The 17422-nt window shown below is 37.8% G+C and overlaps 1 protein-coding gene across 4 annotated transcripts in view; it reads left to right on the forward strand.

Annotated features, from left to right (window-relative positions):
• Nucleotides 1-17422, forward strand: part of KIAA0232 (KIAA0232 ortholog) — a 72347-nt gene that overhangs the window by 52100 nt on the left and 2825 nt on the right. For all 4 annotated transcript variants that reach the window (XM_069794159.1, XM_069794141.1, XM_069794150.1 and 1 more), the window contains 4 exons: nt 629-710; nt 2010-5307; nt 14353-14434; nt 16514-16611. In XM_069794159.1, the coding sequence (XP_069650260.1) occupies nt 629-710; nt 2010-5307; nt 14353-14434; nt 16514-16611 (3560 nt within the window). The remainder of the gene's footprint in view (nt 1-628; nt 711-2009; nt 5308-14352; nt 14435-16513; nt 16612-17422) is intronic.

Raw genomic sequence — 17422 nt, forward strand, 5'->3', positions numbered from 1 at the left:
ACTTTATTACTGAGCCAAGGTGATGTTGACCATTTATTTTGAAAAAAAGTAACATTAATGTGTATCTTACAGCATTTTTTTGGTATTTTACAGATTTTAATATAAAGAATTAGAAATCTTTAGAGTCACCTCTCACAGGAAATATGCCTTTACATCCACCCAAAGCACAGCAACTACTGCAGGGGTACTTCCTTGTAGTGCAATAGGTGAGAAGTTAGATGCAACCATTCATAAAAATATTTAGTGAAATAGTTGATTTTTTTATATGTATATGTAGCAATGCAAGAAGTTAAGGATTTGTATGTGAAATAACTAAAAATTCAATAGGAAGTCTCCTAGTGGAGGCATTTCTAACCATGGAGTTGCATGCAGCTGCTAGCCAGTCATGTTTGGTGAAATTTGCAGGACATAACAAGACGACTGTGGAAAACTTGAATTTTGGGTGGTAACTTGTAACTTCTTTATGTATAATAACCAGACTATAAATTGTTCTGTTATTTACAGTGTTTTATGGAAATTTACTACTATTACAGGTATACATCCTAATGTTCTTTGTTAAATACTGTTATAATATACACTGGCTTTTTGAATTTTTCTGTTAAGCATTTGGAATTTTCTTCCAAAACAGAGGAGAAGATTCACAAAAAGTTAGAAGGCTCTTTGTCTCCTGAGACTGATTTATCTCCCACAGCAAAGGATCAAGTAGAAATGTATGCATTTTTTTATTATTATTTTTGTCTGAGATGCTTTTTTCTTTTCTCCTTTTACTCCCATGTTTTAACACAGTGAAGTTAACTTAGTGGGGAATCTGGACTTTGTGGATATTAATACATTTTTTTTCCTGCCACCTTCTTTTGTTAATTTCATATATTTAAATATGAGCATTTGGTACCATGGGCTAGTTTAATTTCTGGCAAAGTCCTGACTGCTTTCTTTTGACTGTGTGTACAACTCAAGCCATACTGCATTTTAGTTTCTTTAAGGCCAAGTCAACTAGGCAAATTAAACATCTTTAAAACAGCATTAATTGACACGTTAGACTTGCAGGGAGAGAATCAGTTTCCTGGGTTCAGAACTCTTTGTCTTCTGTTGCAGAAATGGGAAACAAACTCTTTTCTAACCTTTAAACTCTTTATAACCGAAGTGGTCTGCTAGTTACCAAGTACCCGAGTCCAGTGTTACTGAAGTACCCAGGAGTTTTCTCATTGACTTTTCTTGGAGATATGACTGCTTCTGTATCTCTTAATAGTAACCATTGGTGGCAGAAAGTGTTGCTAAATGGATGATACTTCTTCAGGGAACTGATTGTGCTAATGTGCCTTTAACTTAACTGACTTCTGAATGTTGGTTAATAGGTTTTCATTGAAATATATGTGATTCAGTATAAATCTCTTTGCTGTCAAACACATACTACTTTAAACATTGCAGAAAACCATCTTTTAATCTTGTCCCTGTTGCACAAAGCTGTTAAGCATCTTAAAATACTCAAGAACTAATCTTTTTTTGCAATAGCTTTTTCTTAATAACTGGCCGATCAAACTGTGTAGAACTTAACAGATAGTGTCTCAGTTCACTGAGGGGAATTTTTAAAAAACAGAAATTCGGGACTGAACTGACTGAAATTCACGACTTCCTCATTTATACTCTAAATCAAACATGTTTAAGAAGACTGTAGTGAATTGCTACATTATCTAATAAATCTGGAGGTAGGCCTTCACTGTTTCAAGCATCCACAATTTCTGTCTACAGTGAAGTTTAGTACTCCCTAAAAATGGGATTTTTTTTTACTTGGCAGTATGCTTTTAAACATATATTAATATAAGCACTTCTAAAGCTTATCTTAATCTCCCCTTTGTTATCATTCAAATAAACAGTGCAATGAGTGGCATGTGCATATGTAGAACAAACTAGATTTTTTGGCAATTAGATTGGTAGTGTTTTGATGTGGTTTAGTAATACCTTCTAATCTTAATGCCTATCTGAATGTCACCTTTTTGTTTTGATTTCAGGTACTATGAAGCATTTCCTCCTCTTTCTGAAAAGCCAGTTTGCCTGCAGGAAATTATGACTGTATGGAATAAATCCAAAGTATGCTCTTACTCTAGCTCCTCATCTTCATCCACTGCTCCACCAACTAGCACGGATACATCTTCTCCAAAGGACTGCAATAGTGAAAGTGAAGTAACTAAAGACAGAAGTAATAAAGCATCTGCCACTGTACAGGAAAGAACCCAGCAGAAGAAAAGTAAAAATGAGAAAGAAAACAAATTTAGTAACAACAGTGTTGAAGAGAAGCCTGTTTTGTACAAAAAGCAAGTCCGACATAAGTCTGAGGGAAAGATGCGTCCTCGCTCCTGGTCATCTGGATCCAGCGAGGCTGGGTCAAGTTCTAGTGGTAATCAAGGTGAATACAAGGCATCAATGAAATGTATTAAAGTAAGACACAAAACAAGAGAGGTTCGAAATAAAAAAGGGCGTAATGGGCAAAGCAGGCTTTCAGTGAAATCTGGTGAAAAGGCTGATAGAAAAGTCCACAGTGGAAGCAGTAGCAGCAGTAGCAGCGGTTCCATCAAACAGCTGTGCAAAAGAGGTAAAAGGCCGTTAAAAGAAATTGGAAGAAAAGAAGCTGGCGGTAGTGATGGAAAAGATTTGTATTTAGACAGCAGAAATGAAAAGGAATATAAAGAAGAACCCTTGTGGTATACTGAGCCGATTACAGAGTACTTTGTTCCTCTTAGCAGAAAAAGCAAGCTGGAGACTACATACCGCAACAGAGAAGATATATGTGGCGTAACATCAGAGGCTGTAGAAGAGTTGTCTGAATCAGTGCATGGTCTTTGTATTAGCAACAATAATATTCATAAAACATACCTCGCAGCAGGTACTTTCATCGATGGTCACTTTGTAGAAATGCCTGCAGTTCTAAATGAGGATATTGACCTCGCTGGGACCTCAATATGTTCTCAACCAGAGGACGACAAATATTTAGATGATGTTCATCTGTCAGAACTAACACACTTCTATGAAGTGGATATTGATCAATCCATGTTGGATCCTGGTGCCTCAGATACGATGCAAGGGGAGAGTCGGATTTTAAATATGATTCGACAAAAGAGTAAAGAAAAAACTGATTTTGAGGCAGAATGTTGCATAGTGTTAGATGGAATGGAGTTGCAAGGGGAAAGTGCAATATGGACAGATTCGACCAGCTCTGTTGGTGCTGAAGGGTGGTTCTTGCAAGACCTTAGTAATTTAGCTCAATTTTGGGAGTGCTGTTCATCTTCTAGTTCTGGTGATGCAGATGGGGAAAGTTTTGGAGGAGATTCTCCGATCAGATTCTCCCCCATCTTAGACAGCACAATGCTTAATTCACACATGCTTGCTGGCAATCAAGAGCTCTTTTCAGATATTAATGAAGGGTCTGGTATAAACTCTTGTTTTTCAGTGTTTGAAGTGCAATGCAGTAACTCTGTTTTACCATTTTCTTTTGAAACACTCAACTTGGGAAATGAAAATGCAGATTCTAGTAGCACTGCTAATATTCTTGGGAAAACACAGTCTAGATTGCTAATATGGACCAAAAATAGTGCCTTTGATGAAAATGAACACTGTTCCAATCTTTCAACAAGAACTTGTAGTCCATGGTCACACTCGGAAGAAACACGTTCAGACAATGAGACTTTAAATATTCCATATGAAGAATCCACGCAATTTAATGCAGAAGATATTAATTATGTAGTTCCTAGAGTGTCTTCGAGTTATGTAGATGAAGAAATTCTAGATTTTTTGCCAGAAGAAACCTGCCAGCAACAAGCTAGAACTTTAGGAGAAATGCCCACTTTGATTTTCAAAAAAAAATCTAAGCTAGAATCTGTCTGTGGTATTCAGCTAGAACAAAAAGCAGAAAGTAAAGACTATGAAACTACACAAGGGTGTAGTGAAAACAGTCCACATGGAGATGGCTACAGCTCAGGGGTTATTAAAGATATTTGGACAAATATGACAGACAGAAATTCTGCAGCGATGGTAGAAATAGAAGGAATAGAAGATGAATTGTTTTCAACTGATGTAAATAACTATTGCTGCTGTTTGGATACAGAAGCAAAAGTTGAAACCCTCCAGGAGCCCAATAAAGCAGTGCAGAGATCAGAGTATCATCTTTGGGAAGGTCAAAAGGAGAATTTAGAGAAGAGAGCCTTTGTCTCAAATGATTTATCAAAAGTAGATGGTGGTGACTATACTACACCATCAAAACCTTGGGATGTTAACCAGGATAAAGAAAACTCATTTATACTTGGTGGTGTGTATGGGGAGCTCAAAACATTTAACAGTGATGGAGAATGGGCAGTGGTGCCACCTAGTCACTCAAAAGGGAGCTTATTACAATGTGCAGCTTCTGATGTAGTGACAATAGCTGGTACAGATGTTTTTATGACTCCAGGTAATAGCTTTGCCCCTGGTCATAGGCAATTATGGAGGCCATTTGTATCATTTGAACAGAATGAGCAATCAAAGAGTGGTGATAACGGATTAAATAAGGGTTTTTCTTTTATCTTCCATGAAGACTTACTGGGAGCTTGTGGTAACTTTCAAGTTGAAGAACCAGGGCTTGAATACTCATTCTCTTCCTTTGACCTGAACAATCCATTTTCACAAGTTCTTCATGTAGAGTGTTCATTTGAGCCAGAAGGAATTGCATCTTTCAGCCCTAGTTTTAAACCTAAGTCAATTCTGTGCTCTGATTCAGACAGTGAGGTTTTACACCCCAGGATATGTGGTGTTGATCGAACGCAGTACAGGGCTATACGGATTTCTCCAAGGACTCACTTTCGCCCAATTTCTGCATCTGAACTTTCTCCAGGTGGTGGAAGTGAGTCAGAATTTGAGTCAGAAAAAGATGAGGGAAGTATTGCTGTCCCTTCTCAAGTAGATGTATTTGAGGATCCACAAGCAGATCTCAAACCTCTGGAAGAAGATGCAGAAAAAGAAGGGCATTATTATGGAAAATCAGAGCTTGAATCTGGAAAATTCCTTCCCAGATTAAAAAAGTCTGGAATGGAGAAGAGTGCACAAACATCATTGGATTCCCAAGAAGAGTCGGCTGGGATGTTGCCAGTAGGAAACCAAGATCCCTGTTTAGAATGCAGTATGAAAGAATCTCTAGATGGGAGGGCAATGGAGAGCTCCAAAGTAAACTGCAGAATAGTGGAGCCACGTGAGGAGACTAGCAGGTTTTGCAGTTGTAAAGCAGGGTGCCATTTCCCCACGTACGAGGATAATCCTGTTTCTTCAGGAGAGCTTGAAGAGGTATGTGGATATATAAAATTACAGAATTTGCAGCTGGCAGCTGATAACCAGCAATTTGTCATGTGACAGTTCAATTTTAATGCTTGTAATTGTATAGCTCTCTAGAAAGTTCAGTTTTGTTGAAACACTGGAGGTTCCATCTGAATATAAGAAAAAACTTTTTTGCTGTAAGGGTGACCTAGTGCTGGCACAGGTTGCCCAGGAAGGTTGTAGAGTCTCCATCCTTGGAGATACTCAAAAGACATCTGGATGCGGTCCTGGGCAACCTGCTGTGGGTGGCCCAGCTTGAGCGGGGGTAGTTGGACACAATGACCTCCAGAGTTCGCTTTGAACCTCAGTCATTCTGTGATTCTTTGAAAAATTAACCATCTTCAGTCATTATGGTGTCATCTTGCATACCTGTAGAAATATATGCATGTATACACTCATGTAACTTTACAATCTGTTTACCTTAGGTTTTTAGCTTATTTGATTTACATATAATATGTTAAAATGTGCATAAAGTTTGAATAATGAGAAATTACTGATTTTGATTCAAACCTATTTTAAAATTTTGAACAGGAAGATCTGAAGTCAGTTTTTTTAATATAGTTACTTCCAAGTAGAATAATTTGGAGTTGAATTATTGAATGTAAACTTCAGCAAAGAAAGGTTTGTAGAAAGGCTTAATTGTCTGAAAATTAAAATGTTCTCTTGTCAGCATAGACACAAAAAGAAATAAAACATGGATGCAAAATATCCATGTCTACTACAGTACTGTCAGGAGGCCTAACTATAACTACGAGTTAAGCTCAGAGTTTTCTTTCAGGTACTTGTAGCCATAGGTTAAGTAATGGTCAAGAGCAAAAATCCTTTCCAGCCAAAAATATCCAAGTTCCTTCTTGCGATGAGTTCCTTCTGCTCTTGAGAAGAAATATTTGACCAACAAAATAATTTAGTTGTGCGGCCAGCCCAGAGATATTGTCTGGATAGTTATAAGTTGCATCTTACATTTTCTTTTCTTCTTCAGCCTCCTCTTCCACATACTCAGCAGTTGTAGTATCTACATTAGGAGGGATTTTTTTTTCATTTTCAACTGAAGAGGTGCACCCAGCTTGTGTTGTGCTATTGTATACTCCTCAATTATTAGTTTGAAACACTAATTCATGCAGGGAAAGCTAACTTTTCTCTTGCTAAAACTAAAGCTAACCTTTTTGTTGAACAAAATCAGAGTTCCTTATTTTCCTTCTTCCCTATTTGTTTCTCCTCTCATCCTCCTTTAAATTCATTGCTATTGCAGCTTCTTTTCCCACTGTTAATAAGTTGATTTCTGCTGCTTGCACAAGAGAATCAAATTTGTGACTTTTCCAGACCCTTTCTAGACATCTTGGTTCCTGCTGCTCTGTTAAGTTAACGGAGATGAAGTGGCTCCAAAAGTCTTTTCTGGAGTCTGGGAAGCTTCTGTGTTTGTGCCAGGCCTTGCAAAAAGAGTCACCAAAAACATTAATAAACTTAGACTGTAAGTCAGAACAGATTCTAGAATTACCTTTTACCAGGAGTAAGCAGAATCTAACTTCATCATGCAGTAGGACATAATGAATGAACAAATGGTATAATACAGTTGTTTGTGACACCAAGAGTCTAAAGTTCCTTTCAGCCCCTTCCAGATATCCTTTCTGAATGCATAGTGCTCCGTGAGGATGTTTATTCTCATCTTTGCTTCAACCACTTATCCACTCGAGAAAGTAGAAAGTGTCTGGTATAAGTTTACAGTGATTCCATAGTTTATGATAGCTATGAGGCTTGAAAAAAACGTTGGTACTGAATGGTGCTCAAAAAGCTCTGGTATTTTATTTTCTTTAAGTTCCTTAGTGCAGGAGGAAACCTAACTGCTTCTCTTGCTCAGGTCACATGATTTTGTAGGCATTTTCATAGCTTCAAAATTATAAGCCACTGAGAAGTACAAAGGGCCAACAACCATCTCAGCAGTCTAGACTCCAATCTGGTTTGCAATTAAGCTCTTCCTGGGGGGCTTGAGGAGCCTGATTACAACCTAAACTCAGAAGGACTGGGTTAACTAGCTCTCCTGTATCTAGTGTGTCTCAAGAGGGTGTATGCACACTGTGGGCTTTTCTGAGAGCCATTAATGTGCATCTGAAGATAATTGGCTTTTTGGCTTGAGACCATTTATCTAAATTTATTATTGTAGTTAAGTCTATCTGTAAAGGAAGAGGGTATTTTTAAGCATTAAAGCAATTTTAATATGTTGGTTATGAAGTAAACTTTAATCAGTAAAGATGATGACTATATTGTGTGTAGGAAGGGGTGCAAATGTCTTATGTGTGTGAGCTTTTTTCTTTTTAAGAGTGATATTATTTATTTTCATGAACATTAAACAAAATCAATATAAAATACTTAGAAGTAGAACAGTTTAGGAGAAGTATTCCTCCTGGACACCCCACGTGTACATGCATGGGAAAAAGAGTTTTAACTTGAGAAGGGGCTGTGGAATTGACTGATTAGTATAGATCAATATTTGTGAAGAATTTTTTTAAATGAAACCTCTGTGCTTCCTTTTATTGAATTATGACAAAAATTAAAGTTATTCTTTAACTCACTGTTGTCTAACATAAAGTTTGAGTTGTGTTCTGAGGTACCTCCAATATTTTTGCATAAATAATGGATGTGAAAATACTAATGTAGACCACAGTGTAATAGTAACACATTCTGTTTTGCATCACATAAACTTGTATTATATATGTGCTGTGCAAACACATGTCTTTAAATACCTATTCATCAGACTGTAGGAGAATCTGGTTCAGTTTTGTCCCTCTTACCTCGTATATTAGAGCACTTCTTTTAGAATTATAGCATATTTTGCAGCAGGAATTTGCTTGATAGCTCCTGCAGAAGTTCTTCAAAAGTGATTGATAATTATATACCTAGCCTTAAGATTAAAAAATACCCCAAAAACCCAAACAAACAAGACCCCATCCCCCCCACCAACAACCTCTAAACAACAACAACAAAACCCACAAAAATAACCCCTGAAGTACAGTCCCTTTTCTTCCAAGTAAATGCTCTTGCTACTTAGGTGTGGAGTCATGGGTAAGTACGCAATCTGGTCCAGTTAATGGTCTCTGCATATAACAGCGCTGAATCTCTTATCAACAAAGGTTATATGGGCTCTGATCTAGTAGGTGTGCCCTAATAATGCTTATACTATCAAGTCCTTGAGATAGATAAAGGGACTTGTGGGGTTTGTTGGGATCAGTACCAAACTTTTAAGGTCTGAACATGCCTAGGACTATGCATTTGGGGATGAGGAAATTTTACTGGCAAAAGCCATAAGTGTTTATGGATCTCATGACTTAATTGGTCTATTAGTTTTGGTGAGGTACTTTGCTTGACTGGAGTAATGCAATGTAAGTGTATAACTCCTTTAGGAAGGGCTGGCAAGAGAGGAAGGGAAGAAGGGTGCCTTACAGAGATCAGTAGTGTAGGAGATAACATTCCATAAACCTAGGTAGTGATAAGAGGGAGGCAAAATTCAGAGAGGTCTGCTTTGTGCCTTAAAATCAGGAAAATCAAGTGGGAAAAACATTAAAGAGCGCATAGAGTCATCCACATAGAAAGCAAAGGACTTCACTGTAAAAGAGAGAGTAACCTGGGGGCTGAGAAAGGGTTGGTCCAGATAGTTCGTGGTATGTGCTGGTCATGGCAGATGATGAAAACACCTACAAAGAGTCTGAGCTCTAACTTTCTAATTAATAAGACATTAATTTGCTGAGATTTTGAAGGGTGAAGAAGGTATCTTGTATATACGAGAGGGTCCTTAAAAAGATAGAGTTCACAATGACAGTATAAAAATTACAAGGAAAAAAACAAGGTTTAAAGTAGGCCAATAAAATAAAGATTTGGTATACCTGAAAGTCCTGGAAGTAAATTGGAAGCAGAAAAATGACTGAAGGATATTTCTGAGAGACAGAACTAACAGGCTTCGAAAGCTATGGAAAGATAATGTCAAAAAGGTATTGTTTATTGCATTTTTGTCACTGTTTGAATTGTTGGTGAAAAGATAATTAAGCAAAGCAGTAGTAAGATAAACTACACTGTTTCAGCTAGTCATAGGAATATTCGGCTAAATATCATGAGGAGCAGCAAGTAATTTGAAAAAAGCATAGTAGAATACTTGTTTGAGAACACACAGAAGATGGAAATGTGTTTGCCTTTTATATATTTTTTTATCTTTTAAAAGAGGAAAATGGAACTTGGGGTGTTACCAATGACTCTCTTAAATTCCGTAAAGAAATGTTTTAAACTGTAAGTGGCACAGATGCATGAGAAACTGAGAAAATGTCTAAGTATTGGTTTGGCCAAAAGGTTGTACTCTCAAAATAACAGTCAGTGGCTTACTAGAGGGCAAGGGAGATGATTAATTTCTCTGGTCTAGGGCATAAAATGCATGTTTATGAAAATTCCTGATGATACCAAACTGGGAAAGTCTGCAGTTACGTTGGAAGACAGGATTAGAATCAAAAGGTTGTTAAATTGGAGAAATGGTCTGAAAAATACAATGCAGTCCAGCAGGGACAAATACAAACTTCTGAAGAAAATAATCCTCTTCACAAACACAGTGTGAGGACTGACAGGCGAGGAAATGATGTGAAACAGAAAAGCATCTTCAAGTAGGTCATAAGCTGAGCATAAGTCAGGAATGACACACTGCGAAAGACAGCGACATTGTTATAAATAGGAGTGCCTTTCTGTAAGAGGGGAAGTAATTGCTCCTCTGTAGTTGGAACTGGAAAGCCTTCTGCTGGAGTACTGGGCTCAGCTCCCATTGCTTTGTATCAGGAAAGATGTCCTGAGGAGAGCAACACAAAGATCACTACTTGTGAAAACAAAGTGAAGGAATTGGGGTTATTTTATCTCAAAAAAGAGAAACTTGAAGAAGAACCCAGCAGTTTTGCAGAAGCCATGTTCACAGTTACAGGAGATAAGGAAAAAGCTGTGCTTGTTCTGTAGGCTCTGGTAAACATGAAGGAAGTTGATGTGATGACCTTGAATCACAGCAAGGGAAATTGAACTAAAAGAATTCTAACCAGAAAATGAGCTTACTGTAAGGCTCAATTATTTTTAGGGAAGCAGTGGAAATTCTGTCTTGAAGAGATTTAGAGTGTAGGAATAGTGCATTATAGTTGATTCTGGCTTTGTGCAAGAGTAGGGGCCAGGTGATCTCGTAGGGTTCCTTGCACATATATTTTCAGTGAAATTAGAGAATTAGGTGACTGCCAAATAGGTTTTAAGAATATTAAGTCTAGACTCAGCTCCCTTTATTCATTTGTGACCAGCTTCTTGAGCTAGTTGTATCTTCCCTGGGTAGCTGATGAACTAAAATTAGGATCTGATCTTTTGGAATGGGACTCAATGGGTTCATTGCTGCTTTGACTTCTAACGTATTCATGTGTTTCTTGTATTCTTTGATAACAAGGGGTTGCAGAGCCAGGTTCAAGGCAGTTTGTACTTACAGATTAATATGACTTACTTTTCCTGTGTTTGGTTATGAAACTCAGTCGTAACACTTCAGAAAATATTCAGATCATAATGAGGCTTTAGTGCTTATTCTGTTCAGATTGTGCAAAACTCTTCACTGCCTCGATCCTTGTCAGCATGCATTTTGAAAGAGTAGAAATATTTTATGCTGGTGTTTTCAAATTAGTATTTAAAGCCCAAAGAGTCTACCCTGAAAGGCATATCAATTTAGATGAAAAAATAATAGCTATTTAGATGAGTAGCTGGAAAACTTAATAAAACTTTTCATAAAATACTGAAAGTACCCGTTTTTTCAAGACATTCAGGCGGATGGTCCTTAAAACTGTAGACCCCAGCTCTGCGAAGGTGATTTGCATAAATTTTGCTTGAAGAATAAAGTTCTGACAGATGTACCTTTTCTGACTAGCAAATGACTAATCTGCCATATGAACTTGCTGTTGACTTTTGTCTGTAATTGCAGGGAAAGACACCTGGTCCTTCCCAACTTTGGTAGTCGTTGTTTCCTCACCTGCCTAAATGCTCTGTCAAAGATATTCCTAAAAGTTGGCTTAGATAGAAACTACAGTTAAATTTCAGCTCTGTCAGCAAGCCAACAGTACCACTCAAATGTGCTGTTTATTAGGCTGCCTCCTGGTCACAGTTGAAAACCATGGCATTGGATACATCCCTTGCTGTAGTGAGTACAGGACACTTTACACAAGCAAAATAAGCAAAAGAGTAAAATGCTCCTCCCGGGCATTCGTTCTGGCAGGCCGAGCTCTCCAGTCTGAAATGTGTTCACCAAAGCAGCTTGTCCTTTTCCCCAGATTAATATAATATGATATTCTGCTGCATACTCACCATACAGCTTCATCAGCTAATGAATTACATATTGCTGTCCGTAGCAGTCTGGTGAAGAAACCAGCAATACAATAAAACTCTGTAGAACAATAATCTTCTTTGGCTGCTGTATTTCAAATATGTGTGTGAGTGAAAGAGGTGAGGAAAAATCTCATCGATTGTAGGAAATGGCATTCATGGTGCAGGAAACAATCTTTCGCTTTTATGCTTGTTTTCCCTTTTCATTTCTGTCCTTAAAACACTGAATTGCTTTTCCGTTGTGATGCTGGAGATCAAATACACTCTTTAAAACGGTTGTCGCCCACTTAAGCTCACAAAATCTCTCCTTCGTGTAGCTACTTTAGCTAGATTACGGAGTCATTTCACTGTAATTTGATCTTTTAGTTGAAAAAACCCTAATACTTGCTTTTGTTCCTTTAGAAAGTATTTGTACTGATGTTTGCCAGGAATGACTGTTCTTTTGTATACCAGAGGTTTCATTTGAAGTTTTGGATAAAAGACCTACGTGGACAGCCCTGCTGTTGTATGAAGTTCTTAGGAATGTTCATTTGAGAAGACAGACATAAAATGATGTTGGAGGGAACACATGTGAGTTAGATGCCAGTGAAGCACATATAACTGCTATTTAAAGTTTGAAACTATTTTACTCTTTCAAACTCTGATGCAAACATTAAAATTATTTTTTTCTGCTGTTGGCTTAACTCAGTATAGGAGAGGCAACAGGGGGACAGAAGCATAATTTGAGTTTTAGTTTTTGCATGTAACTGCACAATTCTGACCCAAATCTGCTGAAAATTCATAGACAGTTGTGGTTGAAATCAGCTGTGACTTGGCGCAGGAGAATCTTGCATAGCTATAATATTATGGTGGTGTTTGTGCTTGTGAATGCCGAAGTCCTCAAGTGATTTTACATCGCCTGAAACAGAGGCTCTCAGAGAAGCCTCAGTTACCATACATCTAGCTGTAGAACAAGATAGGAAACCCATCAGTCTTCTCTCAGACCTGAGCAAGACTGGGAGCGAAACAGCATTGCAGTTGGGTTTGCCTTGTTGTCTTTGAGCTCTGCTTGAGAATAAAGTAAAATAAATATGAATAGTTTCAAAGGAAAGACTTCCCCTTGCAATTTCTAATACCAGTACCACTGAGAATCATAGCTATTTAGATGGGTAGCTGGTAAATTTAATAAAACTTTTCACAGAACGCTGGAAGTGTATGTGAGTATGTGTGAGAGAGAGGAAGGAAGCAAAAATTGAAAATGCTGTTTTAAAAGGGAGAGAATGCCAACAAAAGAAGGTAGAGTCATGGTACTATTCTGGAGTTGGTATTTCGTATTTACTAATTGTGAGTATTTCTTTAATTCACAGAAATTTTCATGATGATAGACTGTGCAATTATAGTAAACATCTAAGCAACTGTAGGAAAAAATGGTTTTCTTCAGTGAATGTATAAAACGGACATCAGCTTGTGCCCTCCATCCCTTCCCAAACAAAACCCCCAAATGGCTTCAGTATGGATAGTGGGTCTTTCTACAGCCGTGCTTTTGCTTTATACATCTGACCTTGATGCTGATTCAGAAAGCAACACAAGTCATTCCACGAGGGTCAGTGTGAGGGCAAGAGGGCCAGGTCTGAGCTCAAACTGAAGTCTTGCTGGGCTGCTTCTGCATTCAGCCAGGAGATGTGTGTCTGGCTTTCTCTAAATCTTCTGGTATTGAGGCAGTGATGGAAGGACACGGGAGCTGAGGCAGCCTGCAGCCAGCATCAGTTCAGTCGCCAAGCTGTCCTGAAGGAGGTGTGTAGGCTCTGATGGTGACTTAGCCCAAGAAGCAAGACTGCCGTAGCTTGTTACACCCTGCCAGACTCAAGCTGGCTTTGCTTGTGACCAGTGGTGGTTCATCCAGCTTATCACGAGTGCAGGTGTGACGCCAGCAATGTGGGAAACTTTGAAGTTAATTAAGTGTTGTGCCTGTGGAGTTTAGATGCCTCTATCTATAGTCAGTAGCAGAGTGAGGCTTCCATGATTGAATTTATTTGTAAATGCACATATTTCTTACTAAGTCCTGCTTCAAATACCCTTGAGCTTGCTTTTTTTTCCCCTTTCTTTCTTTTTGCCTTTTTTTTTTACTTAAACTATAGTTTAACGTTCTAAGATCTTCCTCATGTTGACACATTTATTATCTAGTTTAATTTTATGTTATCCCATTGGTGGTAATGGTACTGCTAATTCACCCTTCCAGACTTTAAACATTAAATTTTGCCGCTTTCTGTTTGCTTTCTTTTCTGTTTTGTTTTACACTGAACTATTTGTCATGTTGACTGATGTTGTTTCATTGTATTTTCATCTCTTGGGTAGCTGTCTGTTCTCCCTGGTTTTATACTTAGATTATAAAGTGTAGGGCTGGAATTCATCTTTTTGTTCCGGATTTGTACAAGTCTATGTGGGCGAAGCAGGAGTGTGGAGTTCATATTGGCTACAAGAGTTCACATAACGGATGTTCTATTGTAGTTTGACAGTCCTTTCCCATTAGAAATTGAACAGTGTGACCTGTAAGACCTAGCAAATTGGTTGTAATACCCGAGTGTCCTCCTTTACATGTAAGTATATTATTTATGGCATAATGAAGTGTGATTATTGTCTAAACACTTTCCTATATTGAATACTAATCTGCAGAGAATGAGTGGCAGCCAGGAAAAGCAATGCTGGTGGGAAAAGGCGCTCTATTCTCCCCTTTTTCCTGCATCACAGTGTGAAGGTAAGAAGCTATGGCTGTTTGAACTACCTTGCTGTTGCACCTGTGTTAGAATGAAATGCTCTTTCTTACGGATTGGAATTGCTGCAGATGAATTGGAAGTACCAAAAACTAGTAAACTTCCACAATAAATTGTCTTTATCTGAGAGAAAACTGGGATGCTTCAGTTACATTTGTAATAGATCTCTAGCATGCTTCTAAATAGTTTTTAAATGAAAGTGCTTTTAAAATAGTCTTAACATTTATGCACATTTACTTGATTCCAGTACCTGGAATTAAGTAAGTAGAATATTAATCTCTGACTCTGAAAATACTTTACTGCATTTTTTAGGATGTTTCAACCTGAATAATACTTACTAGGTAGCTAATTTTATAAGAATGAAAACATGATAATTACCTTTATGGGTTCGTATAAATAACATACCAGTTACTCAGTGAATGTGTGGACTTTCTCTAAAGCTGAGAAGGAGAGGGATTTGCCTCTCGGCCACTCCCTTCACAGTGACAATCTGGGAATTTCTCTGTCCTGCACAGAGATTAAGTCCAGTCTTGGTAGGCAGGCTGCTCGCAAGCGGAAGCAGGTGTGCTTCCAGCACTCTCTGTTGCCTCCCAAGAATTCGTAGCATCTGACAGCTGGCCCAAGCCCAGTTTTTCAGTGGACAGGCAAGAATCCAGACACCTTTTTTTTTCCCTGCATACCAATTTACCTTTGCTGGGGAGAAGGCAAGAAGTTAAATAAGAACATCCTGTATACCAAATTGACAGGCTGGCTGATGCTTTCTGTTGGTAGAGGCTCAGTGCAAGAAACTCTTGATCAGAGACTTGGTTCCGTAATAAGCCGTAAGTAGATTAGCTAGTAATTATTACTGAACTATTTTTGGAGTGCACCTTAAAGTGCAGCCAACTAAACTCTGTTCTCGGTGCCTAAATGCCCTTACTTTGGTGTTTAGGATAGTTTGGGTTACTTTCAAGAACACCTTAACTTACTTCACTCCCAACTATAGAAGTGTGTTTGCACAGTGAGAGAGAATAGATTGATACCTACAGGACTGTAATTTGCCTCCTGGACTGGTCACAGAAGCTCCCATATTAGAAAAATACTCAGTATTTACAAAGTAAAGATATTTAGTGTTCTTTTGTAAAGTTGTGGGGGTTTTTTTGCACGGTGATAATTGCAGAGGTATTGTTGGTCTAATAGCAAATGCAGTGACTTGCACTCTTGAGTATTTATTTTATACAGAGTAGTCCTTGAATATCTGTGAGTGAATTGTGTCATCTTTTTGCTGACATCTGCTGGTGAACCTGCATAACCATCCAAGTGTTTCACCACATTATTTCGCCAGAGGGAGACAGAATATGCAGTATAATATACTAGGAAGTCCAGAGCCTGCTTGATACAGTGGCAGAATTTCTGTGGAGTAGTTCCAGGATTTCCTCTTTTAGACTAAGTTTAACAAAACCAGAGCTTTATCCTCAGAGATAATGTTATTTCACAGATCTTTAGCTGCATCCAGTTTTCTGTATGGCTATTTTTTGTATATGGATATTGATGCATGTGATCCATATATATCTGTATGATATATGTTGATATTATATATGGAAGTTTACTCTGGTAAGTAGAAACCACAGCCATTCACATCAACTTTTTTTTTTGAGCTTCAGTCAGGATCAGGCTGCTGCTGCAGTATATTTTGTATGGGTATAGAAATAGGAATGATCTTGAACACCATGCAGTATCAGAACTGAAAAATGTACTGAAGCATTTATAATAAAGAAGTAATTCTTGCTCTTTGTACCTTACTATTTTAGATGTTTTCATTAACTAAGTAGCTTCTTTTTTTTTTATTATTTGGTTATCCAGGTAAGATGTGATGAAGCTTCCGTAAGGTATTATGCTTATCTCTTTAAGGATGTCAGACTATAAAATCCCCCACAAGCACAGAGTTTACATGGCTTAGAGTGTGAATTTCAAGAATACTTCTCTAGATGCTTTCATTTTGGCTAAATGTAAATAACAGTGTTCCTCAATTCTGTTTTTTTCTTCCTTTTTCCTCTGAAACACCCCCACAAACACAATGTAAGAGTGTTATACAAATGCCAAGGCAGAGAATGGTGTAGGAGAATTTGCAGATGTAAAGGAAGTACCCAATGATGATGAACATCTTTTAGATTTTAATATGGTAAGTGCGTCATTGATTTGGGGGAGGAGTTTTTTTATTTTATAAGGGTGTGCTACTACGTCTTTCCTTTCATCACAGTTTTCAGTCTGGCCTCAAATGAAATTCCTGCAAAAACCTTCAAAAGCTTTTCTTGCCTTACTTTGTTTTTTAATCTTCTCTGCGTCTTGAGCATTCTTGTGAAAATGCCTCCAAGCGTTGTACTTTGGGGAGTACAACCCTTTGTACAAGCAGTTGTACTTCTAGTAGTTAAGCAAACTCAGTTTCCTTTGGGAACACTTGGCTTTTGCTTGTCATGTGTTAAACATGAGTCTTCTTTTCCTCAACTTCTAGTTTCAGTAAGCATAGAGTGGGCTGATGCGCACTATGAAGGCAGAAAGGACCAGTAATGAAAGGCGTAAACATAATGTATGCTGAATTCTGTCCTGCTTACAAGCAAAAAAACCCTGTTTTTTTTCTGTAGGGAGAAAATTCTGTGTACACGTGCACTTACTGATACACTTTTAAACTTTATAGTGATGATAGCACTTAAATTTACAGTGTGACATGCTTGCTATAGCTTTACTGATTCAACTGAAAATATATTGGGTTTGCCTGAAATTTAGTCAGATTTGCCTGTGTTTTCTTGATATTTAATACTTACTACCAAATTTTGGAGATAACTTTTACAGTAATTTTCTAACATGACCTGTGGTAATGATGCATTCTAACTGAGTTCACTTTTGATTCTCTTGCTGTTTTGTGCAAAACCTAAAATTAAAGAATAGGAAAAAAATAATAAAAGCCCCGCCTTTTTTTCCTGCTGTTCTGCAGT

This window comes from Haliaeetus albicilla, chromosome 1 (assembly GCF_947461875.1).
Source record: "Haliaeetus albicilla chromosome 1, bHalAlb1.1, whole genome shotgun sequence".
In the NCBI taxonomy this organism is placed as follows: Eukaryota; Metazoa; Chordata; class Aves; order Accipitriformes; family Accipitridae; genus Haliaeetus; species Haliaeetus albicilla.